At 28.9% G+C, this 20,341-nt stretch overlaps 2 protein-coding genes across 8 annotated transcripts; both read right to left on the bottom strand.

Annotated features, from left to right (window-relative positions):
• Positions 1–4,701: 4,701 nt before the first annotated feature.
• LOC124497873 (uncharacterized) lies at positions 4,702–6,271 on the bottom strand. Its single transcript, XM_047061552.2, has one exon. The coding sequence runs from the start codon at positions 5,918–5,920 to the stop codon at positions 4,928–4,930; it is 993 nt and encodes a 330-aa protein (XP_046917508.2). The 5' UTR covers positions 5,921–6,271; the 3' UTR covers positions 4,702–4,927.
• Positions 6,272–8,545: 2,274 nt separating this feature from the next.
• On the bottom strand, positions 8,546–19,664 carry Nep2 (M13 family metallopeptidase neprilysin 2). Of its 7 annotated transcripts, none has more exons than XR_012832408.1 (13): positions 18,088–19,660; positions 13,567–13,706; positions 13,032–13,514; positions 12,282–12,969; positions 11,822–12,221; positions 11,654–11,757; positions 11,551–11,576; positions 11,388–11,478; positions 10,912–10,979; positions 10,559–10,689; positions 10,229–10,294; positions 9,335–10,033; positions 8,546–9,104 (listed from the first exon to the last, which is right to left on the bottom strand). XR_012832408.1 is itself a non-coding variant. In XM_075733952.1 (13 exons), the coding sequence occupies exons 2-13, from the start codon at positions 18,642–18,644 to the stop codon at positions 9,761–9,763; spliced, it is 3,027 nt and encodes a 1,008-aa protein (XP_075590067.1). In that variant the 5' UTR covers positions 18,645–18,662; positions 19,148–19,664; the 3' UTR covers positions 8,546–9,760. The 7 variants fall into 7 exon arrangements, 5 of the variants coding, with proteins under 5 accessions (XP_075590067.1, XP_075590068.1, XP_075590072.1 ...); XR_012832409.1 differs by lacking the exon at positions 18,088–19,660 and adding an exon at positions 13,807–15,100; XM_075733952.1 differs by having other exon boundaries at positions 8,546–10,033; positions 18,088–18,662; positions 19,148–19,664.
• Positions 19,665–20,341: the final 677 nt, after the last annotated feature.

Genomic DNA, 20,341 nt, shown 5'->3' with positions numbered 1-20,341 from the left:
ATTAATAATAATCCAAATGAGTGCAACAGTAGCAGGTATTCTTAGGTAGAATTATGTCCGCTACTAAGGTAACAGATATGAATATTATGATAATTTATTATTCATTAATTTGATAACTGTATCAAATAATATTAATTGTTTAATAAAATATAATTGATCGATCGATTAGTTTATTGATCATTCAGGTATAAACATTTTGGGACTAGATGGTAAGGCATTGAGTTTGAAATGTTTATAGATAATACCAGATGATGAAAATTCTGGTAGTGTGGCATTTTTTTTTTTTTTTTTGTTGGTTGATTGATTGATTGATCGATCGATTGTGCGATATTGAAAATTGAATGTATATGAGAATGGAAAAATCGAGAAATCGATCTATTAAGATATTATGGCAAACAACAACAACAACAACAAAAAGGTATTGTGTGTGAATTCATCACACAAAAAAAATGTTTTCAATCTTCAACCAGAAATTTTTTTTTTTTTTATTTGTCTACAACTTAATAATCGATTATCATTTGAAAAAAAACATACAAAAATTATCGATCTGTCATTCAATATGTTCATGATCCGCCATCAAATCGTTTACGTTCATCATTTTCAATCAATCAATCAAATATCATTCATGTATGAATCGTGTGATTGTCATTTGATAGTTTGAACATTTGAGTGACGAGCAATGATCATGATATGATGATTTGAAATCTTCATTTCAGGTTTTTCTTCATTTTTTTGTGTGTGTGTCTAGAGATTTTTTTTTTTAAATTCAAATTTTCAATTATTCAATTCATGAGTTTCAGTGGCCATTAATTTCATGAAATGAATTCAAAACACAATACTAACCAGACAGAATCATTGTGAATCATTCATTTCAACAGATCAATGAAATTTTATACCATGTCGATTTGCTTTCGATTTGTCGTAGTTTAATTTGTCACAATGACATGGTATTTGATCAGAATTTAGCGGGAAAAATTTCCAATTTTGCCCAGATGATCCAGGATTAATTTTTTTTTTGTTTTCTCGGAATTTTCTCGGATAAAAAAAAATTACTTTAGTGTTTGAAAAAAACAAGAATTTTTAGTTTTGGAAAAATACATCATTTTTTTTATATATTGAAGCAAAACGAAACTACACGAGAATGGATATCAAATTTCAACATTTTGAACATATATTATGGGCGTATTTTGTCATTTATTTTGCCGTCTGACATCGACTGGTTGCCCATATCAATTATCAAAAAAAAAAGAAGACTGGTGGCAGTAGTCTAAGACGAAAAAACATCACAATCATGACATGAGACCCCTTTAGCTGCTGAATTTTTTCATTCAAATCAAAGCAAAACAAAATCAAATGACAATTCAAAATGACAAAAAAGAAACAAATGGATGGAATGGGAAAGGGAAACAAAAATAAAGTTAAAATTGAAAAACATTTTTCATCGATTTACATGTGATGTCAGTCAGTCAGTCAGTCAGTCATTCATTGTCAATGCACTTGAATTTTGTCAATGAATGTGATTCTCTCCCTATAGGGTGGAAAATAAAAATGAAAAAAAAACCTAAAGAATCTAAAAGAAAAGATTGTTTAGAATTTCAAAATCATCATGACGCATTTATCTCAAATCAAACAATCAAAACAAAAAAAATGTGATAATTAATTATCAAATAGTTTTTGTTTGATTTTGTTGTTCTGTGATGATCCAGATCATCCAATTCCATTCATTGATTCATTGGTTTTGTCATGTCAAACATGTCTGGCGAGGATGTTTTTCTTTTTTCTTTTTTTTTTTTGGCAATGATGATATGTCATCTCTACCACTTGTTCTGTTTCATTGTTCAGCATTGAATAACATCGAAAATCGAAAAAAAATATCTAAAGAATCTATTTTGACAGTTACACAATCGAATAATTGAATTTGTGTACATTCAATAGTACATAAAATGGAATCTGGAAACATAATAAGAAAGGAAGTTGAGAAAATAATAAATACGCACGTTTTCATTCAAAAATTGACTTTGGCCAAAATATAATGTGACTGGTTGAGCCAAAAAAAAAACCATGTGATGAATTGATTGAAAGTAAAAATGGAAAAAAAATATATTGGGATTATCGGGTTGTTTTTCTTTTCTTTTCTTTTCTGGTTTTTATTTTCCTCTCTCTCTCTCTCTCTCTCTCTCTCTCTCTCTCTCTCTCTCTCTCTCTCTCTCTCTCTCTCTCTCTCTCTCTCTCTCTCTCTCTCTCTCTCTCTCTCTCTCTCTCTCTCTCTCTCTCTCTCTCTCTCTCTCTCTCTCTCTCTCTCTCTCTCTCTCTCTCTCTCTCTCTCTCTCTCTCTCTCTCTCTCTCTCTCTCTCTCTCTCTCTCTCTCAATCTGTAAATACTGTATACATGTGAGATGAGGTTCACGAATTTTTAAACATTTTTGTTACACATTTGTTCACAACGTTTAACCAAAAAACTAGCCCAGAATCAGAATTTCGAAAGATAGAGAGAGAGAGAGAGAGAGAAAAATCCAAAAACTGGAAATTTGAAGAATCGTCATTATATTATGCACGCGCACACAAAAAAAAACACAGTTATTGATATTGAATAATGAACGTGACAAGGAAAAAAAGGAAGTAAATTTCATATTCATTTGTTGTTGTTGTTGTTTGTTGTTTGATCAAAATATTGAAGCCGACGAATAATCGGAAAATCGGAAAATCAAAAAATCAAAAAATCAAAAAAAAAAATTTCGTATTGAACCGACTCGAATGAATGAAATGAATCGAATGAAAATGATCTGAAACAAAGTGATGAAAAAAAAAATTCTCATGAAACAAACGAACGAACCAGGCATGTGTGTCAACATGACTTGAATTCTGTTTGCCAAAAATATTATCATTGATAATGGTTGTGACTGTACACACACACACAGTGGAATCATCAACAACGGTGTATTATTTTGGAAACTACCAGTTGAAACAAATGATACAAACGAAAAAAAAATCAAACATTAAAGTTTAATGATGATTAAGCCAAACAAACAAACAAAAAAAGGGGGAGCAAAAATTCCATCCATAGAATGAATGAGCCAGAAAATCAAACTACTAGAAACATTCTGGCCATTTGGAGAGAAAAAAAAATTGAAAAATTCTTGATTTGTTTGTTATATCATCATCATTTATTATTATTATTATTATCAAACTTGAATGTCAAAATATATATATTCTTCCGCTAAATATTCTCCATTCCATTAATAAATTTTCATCAATTGATGTGGAAAAATTAATGAACCTCAAATGTGAATGTAGAATAGTGTGAGAGATAGAGAAAGCGGTGAATTATATACAAAAATGATGACAACTGACAAAACAAATAAACATCATCATCATCATGTGTCATAACATAAACAACTAATTAGGCATTTATTCATTTGAAGAAAATCATCATCATCATGATCATATGTATACATTGAATGGATATTTCCAGATGTAGATTTTTAACGCTATTTTTTTTCTCATATCTAATGTCAATTCTTGGAATCAGTGAATTCTTGTGATGGAATCATTAATGAAATAATAAAAAAAAATTGACAAATGTATGCATGTATTTGGTAAGAAGGGAATAATTGAAAACAACAGAAGAATATTCTTTGTCAAAAAAAAAAAATTTCGATCGATTCGTGGCCATCACCAATTTTGTTTTGTTTATCAGCATTTCAAGGTTTTTCTCAGTAATGAAATGTTTGTCCAATATGGTCAACAACATGCATTTTCAAATGTTTGTTCCATTCTGATATCATCATCATCATCAGCATCATCATTCGATGTAATTTTGATATTTACATTGTTGAATTTGAATTTGAAAAATTAGCTAGAATTTTGTCGGTTTGTTTGCGGAGGTGGTTAGTGAGAGTTTTTATTTTCTAGATTTCAATTTTTTTTTTGTGTGTGTGTATGTACTCAAATATTCAACGATACTAATATATCACATTATTGAATGAGTGCATTCTCGAGAGTATGTTTTTATTTGGTGGTGTCTTTTTTTTCATTGGAAATTAGAAGAAAAAAAACGCAACAAGGATTTCGTTTGGCTGATTACGATTCGTGTTAAAAAAAAAAATAAACGATTGCGGTGGCGTGTTAATATCAATCACCATAACGAATGAACGAAATGCATTGATCTTTTGATTGAAATTTCCACAAAAATGTGAAAGATCATTATTTCACAATAGGTCAACAGCATCGATTTATTTGTTTGTTGTTGTTGTTGTCAAATGTTGATCACGTTTTAACGTAATAACAATCACGACGTTCTCTCGTTTGTTTATTTGAGAGGTCAGATCTTAATTTGTAAAAATTGATCATCAATATTGAGATGCACACACAGGTGGATGAATGACCATGATCCATGATTAATATTATTGTGATGTAACCTTGATCAAAATGAAACAAAAACGTGTAAAAACGATTTAAAAATTTCTAAAAACACTTACATTTATAGATATAGATAGATAGATTTAATTTTGTCTTGTAATTTTTTTTCCTGTATTTATGTCTGTTCACATTGTCAAACACAAATTCGAAGAAAATTATCCATTCTCATGCGCCATCTGGTGGTGACCAATAATGATGTTTATTTTTGAAAAAAAACACAACAACCAAAAAAAAAAAAAGATCAGATAAAGGAAAACCATTGCAAACCACTGGATAACATGGATAAAATTTGATAAAAATTTTATTGATTAAAAGTTTAAAAAAAAACGGTACATTGATTACAATTTCAAATCACACTATATATAAATCATCAACGGGTGGAAAAAATTGATTGATAATTTGAAAATGTTAATTAATTGATTGATTGATAAGAAAAAATTGATTTAACAATTATAATAATATAAAATAATAATATAAGAATAAGATATGTTTGAAATTTGAAATTCTATTCAAATTGATTGTTCAAATTCTTGTGTATAACGTTCGGTAATAATATCGGCAGCTTGTGTAAAATGTTCCAATATTGAATATAATGAATGTAAATGATGTATAAATTGTATTGTCAATTGTCTTGCATTGTGGCATTCATTCATTGTTGTTGTTGTTGAATTCATCATCATCATCATCGTTGCTGTATTATCATTCATTTCAATACCATTATCTGATGATGACGCTGATACTGGACTTGAATGACCATTATTACTGGATGTTTGTGATAATTGTGTTTGATAATTGATACGTGTTTCATTATTGATACCATTACCATTACCATTACCATGATACATTGAAGCCAAATTTGTTGATGATACACTACGTGAATGACAAGAACGTTCAATTCCATGTCCATGATTATTATTACAATTGTGGTTTTGTTGTTGCTGTTGTTGTTGTTGTTGTTGGTGTTGTTGATGACGTGAAATTTTTCGTTTTGGTACTTTAAATAAATTATTTGAATCATTCATCATTGGATATTGTTGCTGTCTATGTGATGTATCAAAGAGATCATTTTTGATTATATTTATCATCTGATAATATGAATAAAGATCATCATTTAATATTGTCGAATTATTATTTGATATTGATGATGATGGTTTTGGTTCTAAATCCATCAATTTCGATGGTATCAATACAACATCGTTCATTTCACGTACTGATTCGATAAAATTTTCAATAATATGATTATTTGTATGAAATTGTTGATGTTGTTGATGTTGTTGTATGCTCATTTGTTTCATCAATAATGCACCACCATTATCAGTATGTGCAGCCATTGTAGCCGTTGCTGTAGCTGCTGCATCGGCCGATGTTGTGGTTGCCATTTTCATTTGTAATAATTTGGTCATCGATTTATTGGAATTTAATGATGAATGCTGTTGTTGATGTTGTTGTTGTTGCGAATGTTGATGAATAATATTCTCATCATCATTGATTAATGGCAACATTTTGAATGAATAATTCAGAAATATCTGGTTGGTTTAATTTTTTTTTTTTAACAATTCTTCAAACTGGAATCTGTTTTTTTTTAGGTTAAGGTTATGATGATCGTGATGATGATGGTGGCAATGTCATGAATTCACACCCAGAAGCCAACAGCAAGCCAAAACCAAAACCAAAACGGATAACGAATAGAAACAAAAAGAGAGCTTGTTGAGGGGAGTTAATTCTCGTCTCTGCTTATATTAAGTGTGTGTGTGTAGAATCAATGATGATGAATTCAATATTGAATGATGATCACTGCAACAACAACTACAACAACATTCAATGAGTATGATGATTAGACATTGAAACAAAATGAAGATTTATATACCCAAAAAATGTCTAATTTTGAATACAGAGAAAAAAAAGGAAAAGAAAATGGAAAAATAAAAAAAAAATGTACAGTACAATTTTTGATATATAGAAACTATAGTAGTAGTTGAATGAATGAATGAATGAATGATGATGATATAGCAATATGTAACAAATGTGTGTGTGTGTGTGTGTGTGTATGTATGAATGAAAACAGAAAACAAACACCAAAAGAATAATATAAAGTTATTATTATTAAACAAAACGAGATTGATAATATTTACCACTACTAATTATGATGATGATGATGATGATGATGATGATGTGGATATATTTTTTTTTCTGGTAAACCATACAAAATGAGAATAATATCATGAAACAATAATACAAAAAAAAATGGTTGTGTGTGTGTGTGTGTGTGTTTCATTTATATATTTTGTATAATTTTGTAATAAAAAAAAAGAGAAAGAGAGAAAAAAAATTTTCTCTCACATTTTTTCCTCCCCCACCCCACCAAAAAAAAAAACTTGGAGTGGGGGATGAGGGAGGAAAAATAATAAATGACAAAATCATATGGTTGACGAGAGAGAGAGACGATGAAAAAAAAACATCACCACCACCACCACCAAAGAGGGTATAATACAATTGTTTCATTTGTTTCATTTGCATACACACAGTGTGTGTATTGGTGATAAATTTTTTTTTCTTTTGTACAAAAACACGTGCAATGGTGATGATTACAAAAAAAAGCAAATCATTCGATTTTTTTTATTGTGGCAACATGCGGAAAAAAATCGGATTTTCACACACACACACACACACACAAATCAGAAATGGTGGTAGTAGTAGTTGTTGATTTAGGTTTTTGTTTTTGTTTTCATTTTGGAATTATCACACCACTTTTGTTTAGAGTTTAAAATTTCATGTTAAGTAAAAATTTGTTGATTTGACAGAAAAAAAAGAAGCCAAAAATTCGGGCAAAAACGGATTTTTTTTTCATAATCGAATGATTTTTTTTTCGCACTGGATTAATCATCAGTGCCGATCATCAACGGATTGATCGAATGATCAACAATTGGCCATCATTGATTGATGCAAAATGAAATGGAATTATGAAAAAAAAACTTTGTCAATCAAGTCCAATAATTATCATTGATGTTCATCATGATCATCATCATTTATCATATGACAAAAGTTATTTATTATTGCGTGATTTGATGCATTCCAAACCATAAAAAAAAATCATTCGTTTTTTTTTGCATTTCAAATAAATATAATCGAATGATTTATAGTAATGCAGAGAAAAAAAATGACGCATGAGAATCATGAATAATGATGATGATGATGATGTTGACGGCCATATGGTATGATTTTTGTTTTTTGTTGTGAAAATTTAAATTAAATTTCCATTTTCCTTGATATTGACCCTTCTGCATTGATGATGACCGGTCAATAGAAAAAAAAATTTGTTTCGTAAAGATTTTCAAGGGTTCAAGGAACGGGTTCGTTCAATTTTTTTCCCCGTTTTGGATAATTTTTCCCGTTTGTTTTTTTTCTTTTTCTCTGTGATTGATTTTTTGGTTGTTTATTTCATTGTCCATGAACCATTGACCTTTTTTTGTCAATTTATTAGATAACGTTAATTTTTTGTTGTTGTTCTGATGTTGTTAAAAACACGTGGCCTTGATATGACCATGATCACCAACATGGTCTGGCCCAATTTGTAATTTTTATCGACCAACCACCATACCAAAAAAAAACTTGTTTGACGGTCATGTCATGTGTCAATACTTATAAATGATTTGGTAGTAGTTATAACCCATGGCCCTTGAACTCAATATACCATCATAATGCATGAATGCACGTGTGTGTTAGGCCAAACGAGGCCATTCAAAAGACTAACTAGGCCGTCGAAGGTTATATGAAGGTCATTTTTGTTTGATAGTGAAGGTTATTCAGTATTTGAATAATTTGTTTTTAGGTCGATCATTTAAATTGATGGTCATTGATACTAATGTTTGTTTCTAATAATAGAAAAAAAACTATTATCAAGGTCTAAATGCCAAGGCCACATCTATGGCATAGTTCATCATCATGTGGATGCAACAAATAGTCAAGGCCAATTCACTTACTAAACGAGAGAGAGAAAAAAAAGTAAGGGTTATTTTATTGTCAACCCTTTGAATGTTTTTTGTTCACGCGCGTTCAAGGTTTCTAACAAATAATCGAAAGGGTTAACCATTTTGTCACAAAAAAAAATTTTTTTCGAGGTCACAAGGTTGTTTCACAAGGACTTTTTTTAATGAATTTGTACCAAAAAAAATCTATTATTATTAATCAATTTATATTATAATAATAATGATGATTACATAATAGTGAAATGAAATAAATGATAATGAAATGAAAAAATTAATGTTTAACAATCAATATTGGTGTGTGAAATAGTCAATAAAAAGGTTTGCCTGTTAAATAATCTTAATCATTATTTGAACGATTGTGTAATCTCTCTCTCTGTGTGTGTGTGTGTGTGTGGAATGAAAAGAAAATGGCAAATAATTTGCCAGGTAATGTACTTTGATTATATTGATTTACTAATGCTGTCCATGTGTGTGTGTGTGTGTTTTGTCAAGTGTTGAAAAAACTGCGTGTGTGTGAGAGAGAAAAAAAAACAGAAAAAAATTTGGATCAATTCAATGCAATCGATTGAAGTGAAACAGGAAAAATTGGGCAAAAAAAAAGAAAGAAAGAAAGTGGATGGGTAGCCGTCAATCATTTTCTGTTTTTTTTTATGAATGAAAATTTTGGCCAAGATAAAAAAAAATTAAAACAAAAATTCATCTATAGAATAGAATTGTGGGTATGTTGAGGGTATGTGATGATGATGACGACATTATGAGGAAAAAAAATTATTATTCGCATTTAGCGTTAATGATCAAAACCAAATTTGTGAACAAAATAAAAATAAAAAGCAAAATATAATCGATTGATCGATCCAATCCATAATATAAATGAATGAGTGAATGAATGAATAAATTGATGGTCAATAATAATAATAATAATATATATACCTTGATTCAATTGGAAGATAATAGATAAAATCGTAAATGTAATTTATAACACATCAATCATGTGTGTGCTGGATGTGATGTTTGTATGGTAATGTATGAATGCATTGAAACCAATGATGATGATGATAATGATTGATAAAAGTAATGGGGAATAAGTGACAAAATTTTCTAAATAATTAAAAATGTTCAGCTATATCTCTAATCATTATGATGATGATTATGATAATTGGTTACCAATAATGTCCAAATAAATTCGATGATGATGATGAATACTGACCAATAATAAATGTCTTGTGTGTGGGTGTGTGTGGTTAATGGATTGAAAATTTATAGAAATGAATATTTCAAAGAAAAATTGATTTAGTCGATTGTTTCATGAGAATATCTATTTTCGCCAGCTCCATTTCTAATAGTAGTTATGGTATATTACCAAACGGAACATTTTTTCGCTGGACGCATTGGTGAACCAGGTGGACAACCAAATGTTTCGCCAAATTCTTCCAAATTCGATACAGTACCAATGACACGAAATTGTGCTGGACTATGTGAACCAGCCTGTAAACGAAGTCTTAATACTTCTGGACGATATTTTCCACACCAAATATTTGCAGCCGATATCCAGAATAATTGTTTAGGTGTATATTTCAATCCAGGTAATGATGGTTCTTCACCATTATCTTTAACATATTCTTGATATGCCTAATGATAATGAAATAAACGATAAACATCAAATTCATTCATTCAATCAATCAATTGATAAAATAAAAGAGAAATGGGGAAAAAAAGAAATGGTAAAAATTTCATTTTCAATCTACAAATACACACACACAGACAGACAAATTATTGGGAAAACGTATCGGGAAAAAAAGTTTCAATTCAATTATTGATACTTACACGGAAAGCTTCTTTAATGCCACCATTATCGGCAATATTTTCACCTTGTGTATTGACGCCATTTACCTTTATGATGTGATTGTCACATAGAGAAAAAGAAAGAGAAAGGAAAAAACACGTGTATTATTTATAACGTGTGTGCAATCATTCAAATTATTACTTTTCGTGATAATATAATAATAATAGTAAGTATTGTAAATAAAAAAAAAATTATGAATTGTCCTAGTTAGTTGAAGGTCGAAAAAATCCTGAAAAATTTTTCGAGTACAAATTGTGTGTATGTGTAAAACTCAAAAAAAAAACAAAACAAAAATAAAAATAAAAACTAACCTTCAAACCATTCTCCGGAACCGTATAATTACCATATTGTTCTATAATACATTTCGTTCTTTCTTTGAAACTTTTATCCGTTTCCGGTTCCCACCAATTCACATTATTGCCATTCTTGTCAAATTGTCGACCTATTTTTATTATGAAAAAAAAGTGAGATGTAAAATAAAAATTTTTTTTCATTAAAAAAAACAAGATTTATAGTGAAAAAAAATTGAAAAAAATGAATTGGAACAGTAGTGGTCACTTGACCAGCCAAAAAAAAAATGAACAATCGAATCAATCGATCATATGATTGTTGTTTTTTTTATCGATTGTTTTGAATTTTGAACAAGGTCGCATAAAGTAGTTACCTTTATCATCAAAACCGTGTGTAATTTCATGGCCAATGACAAAACCAATCGCACCAAAATTCAGATAGCTGTAATAATAAAGATGAAAAAAAAATTAGAAAAGGAAATTATAGACATTTTTTTTAGTGAAAAAAAGAATCATCCAAGTGATGGTTAAAATTTTAAAAATTAAAAAAAATTCAAAATACTGATTCCTACATCGACAGACTGACAGACAGACAGACAAACCAGATCAATCGATCGATTTGTTAAATGATCGATGACCATTAGAAAAAAATTTTTTTCCCTTTAAAAATGTATATAGCGTATCAATATGGACAAGGAAAAAAATGTTCATTTTTTTACGTTCAAACAAAAAAAGTTTTTCTTGCTTTTAACGATCATCATCGATGTGTGTATGCCAGTATTGTTGATTGGTTCCAACAACCTTCATATCTATCCGGTTAGAATCAAAGCAAAGACTAGTAAAATCTTACTTTGGTCGATCACTGGAAAAGAATGCGCCCTGTAAAATTCCGGCAGGAAATTCAATACTATTCTCGATTATATTATAGTATGCGTTGACAACTGAATGAAAAAAAAATAGAAATAAAAATTGTAAATTTCATACAGCCAAAAAAAATTAACTCATCATTTTACCTGCAGATTTTCCATGTTTACGCCAGCTAATTAAGCCAAAAAAAATGACGAAAAAAAACGTTATTGAATGTTTGATAATTTACAAAATGAATGAATAACTTACTCTCCCTTCTTGTTCAATTTTCGTAGATATCCAAATGCCAAATCTGTTGACCATTTACGTAAAGTTTGTACATTGCTAAAATAATCATCTTTTACAAATTTGAGCTATATAAAAACCGAATGATTATTAATTGATTTGGTGTTTCATAAAAGACTACTATAAACATACCCCTTTATAGAATGATTCAATCTCTGTATTATTCAATAATTCATTTGGATATCCAATATAAGGTCGAATGGCCAATGCTTTATCACGTGCACGTTGTCTAGTCTGATCATCCATCCATTCGACACGATCCAAAATTTTCATAAATTCTCGATGTATATAGTCAACCATTTCAAGAGCACGTTCTTTAGAATTTCCTTTGAAATGATGTCTTACATAAAGTGATGATAATGAAATTCCCAATGAATTGGTCAATGATGATATACATTGTTCCCAACGAGGTTCTTCTCTTGCTTGTCCCGTTACAACTGTATTAAATTCTTGTAACAATTCACGCCATCTTTTGCCTAACATTGGTAGTGATTGTAATGCTACACGCCACATCATGTAATTAGCTAAAAGCCTGTTGATTATACAAAGTTTGAAATAATTAACTTGACAATCAGGAATGATAAAAACTTACTTTTTATCAGTTCTTTGTAATAAATCATCTAATTGTGTTAAGAATTTCGGTACATTTACAATAACTTCATCTTGATCGGTAATCTTTATGCCCAATAATGAATCGAAATATTTTTCCCAATGTATATTCGGTGCCAATTGTCGTATTTGATGAATATTCATTTTATTATATAAAGAACTCATATTACGACGTTCTTCACGTGGAAGACAATAAGCAGCCAATGTTGTTTCAAATTGTAATGCATCAAGCATTTCTTTTTCAGCTATCGTACGATTGGCGCCTAAAAATACGGCACTATCGACCATTAATTTATAATAGGCTGCTACAGATGAATCATTTAGGCCATTATTATAATAATTACGATCAGGCATTCCTAATGATGTTTGATCCAGATCAATTATATGGCGAGTATTATTACGAAAATCCGGTGTAACCGATAGATCGATAAGAATATCATGTGAAAAACCAAGTTCACGGAATTTAATCAATATATCGATCCAATTGAAATTTGATCCATTCCAATTCTGGCCAACAACAACTGGCCATCCACCAAAACGTTTCAATGCTAAATGTAATGGAGTGTCACCAGCTTTTTCAATGGCAGTCAAATTCAAACAGCTACGATACATATTACGCATTGAATCAAAAAATTCCGGTTCTTCCGGTGTTCCTTTTGATTCAACCAACACTAAAAAATTTGAAACAAAATTTAATCAATGAGAATTTTAATTATCATAAAAGAAATCAAACCTCGTAATTTATGATTAAGTTCATCTTGTAATAATGAAAATACTGATACAGTGGTACGATCATCCGGTATGACTTGATTCTTGATCCAACCACCACAAGCAAATTGATAAAAATCATCACATGGTGAAACATTTTCATTCATATTTGTTATAAGCTCTGATGCGGCACGTACACATCCCTGTGTAAGACATACATCTGTCGTAGGTGTTGGTGGCCAATTTATGGCCGAAGATGATGATGATGATGTGGACAATAATTTTGTATTTTTCAAGCTTTTACCCTGCTTTTCGAATATACGATTAACCGATGTTGATGATGATGATGAAGGTATTGATAATGATGGCGAATCAATCACGGATAATTTGGCTTTTTGATTTTCACGATTGACTAGCTGTTGCGCTGTCGGTGATGCTGATTGATGATGATAATGATTATGTGATACAATTGAAGTGAATGGTCCATGTTCTGTATTGGATGTTGTATCTGAAATAATCAAATTTAAATTTAAATGTTTTTTTTATTATTATATTAATACCTTGTTGTTGTTGTTGTTGCCGTTGATAACGAACCATAGCTAATGTAATGGACATTGCTACACACATCATCAATGTGATGGCCGTTACAGCACATAATAAACGTTCAAGACGAGTACGACGATTCCACCATGGTGGATTCCTAATTTTTAAAAAACAGAAAGAAAGAAAAAGGAATTAAAATTGAATAACTAGAAAAATTTTAGTAAAAAAAATCAATGAATAAATTATCAGTAAAATACCAGAAAAAACAAAATCGATTACAAATGACCATTGTCGTTTTTGTACGAATTTTTTCCTGGTCATTATTAGTTTTATTAATATTTTTTGTATTATGATTATTATTATTGATCTTCATCGTATTCGATGATGATGATGGTGTTGGTGATGATTGTGATGATAATTTGGCATTGGCCATCATATTGATTGATTGATGATGATGGTCATCATTTTGTAATTGTGGAAATTGTAAATAATCATTTGTTTTACAACAATTATGATGATTATTTATGTTGATAGATTTGCAATGTTCATCATCATCATGTTTAGTAGTCGGATTCATCATTGCCATATTTGGAATGATTATTGTTTTCTGGTTTTATGAACTTGTGTTCTAATAACAACAAAAAAAAACAGAAAACTTTACAAATTCATCAATATATGGCAAATATTTGCCAATTGTCATCTTTACACCATTTTATTTTTTTTTATATAGATGAAAAAAAAAATTTCATAAAACAACAACTTAACAGCTGATTAGAACAAGAAAAAAAAACTATGTCAATGGAACAATTTCAGCAATCACCAACAACAAATCAATCAAAACAATTCACACCAAAAAAACAAAAAACAAAAAACCAATGGTAATATAACCACAAAAAAATGATGTCATCATCATCATAGTGATGAAGTGAAAATTTTTTTTGATTTGTTTTTCAAATTCAAAACTTCAAACAAAAAAAAAATTATGCAACTGTTTTTTTTCTTTTGGTATAAAATCACAATTCATGAATGATGAAAATTCGTGTCAAAAACAAATTTATAAACAAACACGCACAGGGCGACAAACACACATACATACACACACACACACACAAACGAACGAAAATCATACAAGTTAATTATAAGCAATTATCGATTGATCTAGCAATGGTAGTGGTGGCTTGTATTGATCAATTCAATACATTTTTTTTCATATTTGACAAAAAACAATGCCAGGTAACACCTGGTCGTTTGTTTAAATAAAAAAAAATTTTTCATTTCATCATCATCATCAATGATAGTCGATATCATTGGTGATGACAATTATTTGAATCGATTTATTATTTCAATTGATCCATAAACAAATCAAATTGATTGATTGGATGTTAATAGTTTTTGAATAGAAAAAAAAAGAAAATCTGAATCGAATGATTGTTGAACTGAACACAAGTAGTAACAAACAAGAACATGGAACAAGAGTAAAAAAAAAATATTCGTTTCGTGTGTGTGTGTGTGTGTGTGTGTGTGTATGATGGCGGGTGTTTTAAATGTAAATGTCTCGCCAATTGATGTGCGCGTCAAGAACTTTTCAGGTTTCTCATTTCGTTTCAATACTGGTAATAAGCATCATCATATATATCACTGTGATGTTGTATGTTATGATTTTCATTTTGTTTTTTTTTTCACAATCTTTTTATATTTGAAAAGATGATGTTTCCAATTTTGGATCATATAATCATTCATTCATACACATGCTCATTCAATTCAATTTAATATGTGTGCGTGTGTGTAAGTTTATTATTAAATTTATCCATATGATCATATTATATATTGGGCAATAATAAAAAGTAACCATAATTTGCAAACAGCAACATACACACACACACACACACACACAGTTGACACAGGAACAGAATTACGAAAAATTCTTAGGAATTATTACATAATAACAGAGAGATAAAGCTATAAAAGTAAGAATTATTTTCAATTTACATTGAATCATGATGTTGGAATAGAAATCAATCTCCTTTGCATGCAAAAAAAAAAATTGGCAAAAAAAATGCATCAGTTGGGTTTTGATTAATTCGTTTTGATTGATTGTTAATGTCGTCATATCGTCATGTATGTATGTAAATGATTAAGAATTTATATGGATTCTCATCATTAAAGATCATCTTGTGATCATAAGAAAATAAATACATACATACCTGTATATGGTCAAAAAATTAATATCGTATATATCGATATTAATTATGTATAATGAAATATTAATAATTGTACATACATTTCTCTAGTAGTTCCAAGAATAATAATGACGAAAATAAAAAGAAGAATAAGAATGATAACCGTCCAACTTAAGATTTAGATATTATATACTGTGAGAAAATTTTTTTTTTTTTTTAAATCCAAGTCCTATTATCATCATCATGACTTGAAATTATGTCATGTAGGTCACATATATATTGTTTATGATCTTTTGTGTCACATTTTTTTCCCTTCATCTTATTTAACATCATTCATTTCATATAATAACCAACCAACTTGATTATCTTTCACATACATTTGACATTGAAAATTATTCACGATTTTTTTTTCATTGAAATAAAAAAAAAAGTTTTTATAGCTGATTTCTAGAGTAGAAATATTTCAATTAGCGAACAACAAAAGTTGTAAATCCAAAATCAAATTTTTTTTTTTAAGATGACGATATTCTAAATGTCATGCAAGTGGATGTATTTTGGATGTGCAAGAAAATTCCAAATATAACCAAAAAAAAAAATTCCATATGAATGAATAAATTTCAACATAAAAGTCAAATCAAATGATCATTGAGCCATAAACCATGATGATGTTTCGATTTACGAAATTGAATCATTTTCTCACTAGTTTCTTTTCATTTATTGATACATCATTGATAATATCGGATCGAACATTTTTGGTTGAACTATTATTCAATTAAAATTTATGAAAAAAAAATCGATCCTTGTTAAAACATATATAAATAGTAGACACAAGTTTGATCAATAAATAAATGTGTTCAAATATTGTCACAGGTGTGAATATTTTTATGATCTTGGAAAAAAAATATTGGTCCCAGATTGGTCCCAGGAATAGAAACATATCATTCAGAATCAATTTTCGAATCTATAAATTCATTATTGAAACCAATATGATAACTTTTTTTTCTTTCATTTTTTTACACTTCAATAGATTTATTATTACAACATATTATACCGTCTACATATATCTATCTATAGTGATTAAATATCATAAAATATATTCATATATTCGGTGACAGATGTGTACGTATATAATACGCTAGGGAAAACAATTATTTATAGGCTAAAAAAAAACATTTTCATATTGGAAAAAAAAGTGAAATGAAAAAAGATAACGGTGTACAATTTATGATCAAGAAAAAAAAACAAATTGGAGATTGGTCACGAGTTTTTATTGCTGTAATGAAAAAACATAATTTTTTTTTGAACAACACATGATCATGATGATGTTGAACAACAATGTGAATTATGAAATTTTTTTTTGTTGTTGAATTCAAAATGAATTGATAATTTGAAATCAGGAAATCATCAATGAAATGTTGAAAAGATTTATTCAATACACTGTCGCTTGTGTACATTCATTCATTCATTCATTCATCGCACACAAGTGTTAAGGTCAATTGATGAATAAACAAAAACAAAAAACAAAACTTATCGATATAAATATTAAAAAGCGGTCATCATTCGCATGGTTTTTTTTTCTTTTCATCTCTAACTAACAAACAACAAACAACTTTTGATCGTTGAAAGGAGAAAAAAATTCAAAAATTCATTTCCGTACGTCTAATGTGAACATTTTAGAGCATTCTCAAAATCAAGATGTCAAACTTTGCACTCTTTTTCTCACTATTTTGTAGTTTTGTTTATGCAACAACAACAACAACAAAAATTGAAAGTACTGGGAAAATTCAATAATTAGTCAATCACAAGTATTTAGGGCACAGAGATATATTATTGCAACCAAGTAAAAGTAAAACTAAATTAAAACAAAAAAAAATCAATCAGCCCAATTGATTGATTGAATATGCAGTGAAGAAAAAAAAATCAATTACAACAACAATGTTGATAAAAAAAAATCATCATCATTTCAATGAAAATCATTGAAACAAACATAATCATCATATATACTATAACATCATCATAATCATAATCATTCTAATTATGATTATTTTATTTTATTTTTTTTTTTTGACATCGTACTTTATCGATCGATATACATATTTAATTCGTCTCTTTTAGACATATTTCATCATCATTTAAATGATGATAAAAAGCTATATAACCATTTAAGATTATAAATGTTGTCATTATAATTATAGAAACCATTAATTAGTCTAATAGAAAATGAATTCATTGATGGATGGATCAATTGATTTTTTTTCTTTGATATTTTTAAACATAAAACATGTATCGGGAAAAACGCAAAACCAAAAAAAAAAAAAATTGTCTACCATGTTAATCAAATTTTTCATTAAAACTAACCTGAATTTGGCAAAATGTTCCAATCGATGGCCATCATTATTATTTATATGATGATGAGAATCATTATGAATTCCTGAAGGAAATGATGATGCTGATGTTGTTGTTGATCCAATAAAATGATGTTGATGTTGATGATCATTAAGATTAATAACATCTTCATTTTGTGATTGATGATAATGACCAATATTGTAATGATTATCATCATTATTATTATTATGACCTGCCATCGTTGATGAAGATGTTGTATGATTATTGGTATTTGACATAATAATGGAATTATTACTATTGCCAGTCATACTAGTCAATGTTGTATCGATACTATTTTGGCTTGATGATGATTTACTATGATCCATTTTATTATTGTTTGAATTTAAATTCAATTGTTTATCATCAACATCATCATTATCACCATTATTATTATCACCATTATTATTTTGATTATTAGGGTGAATATCATAATCATTATCACCATCAATGATCATCACCATTGTTGATTGATGACGACGATTTTGATCATCAACAATGTTAACATTATTAAATTGATTTTCATCGGTCATGATTTATGATATTAATCGCTAATGGATGGATGGATGAATGAGAAAATAATAAAATAAATTCGAAGAAATGAATTTTAGCAGAAAAAAAAATTTCTAGATATATCACTGGATTATTATTATTATTATTATCATCAGGACATCAAACAACAAACATCCACGCTCACACACTGATAATCTGGGAAATATCTCTATTTTTCACTGATTTAAATGGCCATGATGATCAAAGTTCGACAAACACACACACACACACACATAAACAACAACAAAAGTGTCCAATTTTATCCAAATTTTTTTTTCGTTGATAATTTCATTGATGATGACAAATTTAGATCTGGCACAATATGAATTTCACAATATGGTGATGATGATTAGACATTTGAGAAAAAATAATCCTTCCACCAATCGAATTTGTGTGTGTGTGTGTGTTTTCAAACAAAATCACGATTTTAAAACCAAAACATAAAAAAAAACAAATTTTTATAAACTAGAAAAAAATCACATACATTACATCGCCATCATCAGATAAACAAACGACAAAAAAAACCAAATCAAACCAGATTCAATCAATCAATCCATACAATAATATATTGATCCGGTTACGATTGAGGAAAAATTGTGTTTTTTCCAACTGTCATCATTAAAATTTTTGATTTGAACAAAATGGACTATTCAGGTCGTGTTGATTATTATATATATCGCTATGTCATAACATAAATCTGATGATGATTGGAATGATAATAATGATCTGGTGATAGATTTTTTCATTTAATTGCAATCATTTTGTTGATGAAATTTCTGTAGAAATGAAGTTGAAAAAAAAAATTTGGTCACAAAACAGACACATACATAGATATTATGATGATGATGATGATGAAGAAAATCACTACAGTGACAAAATTCAATACACACAGACTGAGTGATATTAGACAATTGACACAAAAAATTTTTGATCTAATTTGAAGAAAAATTTTTTTAGCAGCTGGTGATGATGAAATTTTCAAAAATGAAACAAAAAAAAAACTTTCTGACCATTTTTATATCGCGTTTTTTTCCCTTCAAAAGTTTTCTCTTACTTACTCTTTTTTTTTGTCTCTTTTCAAAAAAAAAAAAATCTTTTCTGGTTTCCTCACACACACACTCTCTCTCTCTCTCTCTCTCTCTCTCTCTCTCTCTGTAGCTTTCTTTGTCAGGTTTGGTCAAGCATCCTTTAAGCAGCAGCTATACATGTCTCTCTTTATCTTTGAAATTATTTTTTAAATTTCGCGCCGAGAAAAAAATTTTTAAAAAAAAATCACCGTTATATGATAAAAGAGAGAATCACAGGGTTGAATAATGAAGAATAATGAGTACAAAACTTGTTGCTACCATACATCCACATCACACTATAAACAAAAGATGCTGTAAAATTGCCATTTTCAACTGGTTCAACAAACATCTAAGCTATCATAAACACTAGATATCCGTATGATGATGATATCTAATGAATGAATGAATATGTTTGACATAACATTACAAGATGACATACATAAACCACACATATAATGACATTGAAAAATTTCCATGATATGAATTTAGAATAGAGTCCATTAGTGTATTTGACACAGACAATGGACAAGCGGTAATTTGGTTGAAACACACACACACACACAAAAAAATGGTTGTTGTAACATTTTGACGACACTAATCTAATATATCTG

Source organism: Dermatophagoides farinae, chromosome 9 (assembly GCF_024713945.1).
Source record: "Dermatophagoides farinae isolate YC_2012a chromosome 9, ASM2471394v1, whole genome shotgun sequence".
Lineage (NCBI taxonomy): Eukaryota > Metazoa > Arthropoda > Arachnida > Sarcoptiformes > Pyroglyphidae > Dermatophagoides > Dermatophagoides farinae.
Note: the sequence above shows the minus strand (reverse complement) of the source record. Positions and strands in the feature narration are given on the sequence as shown.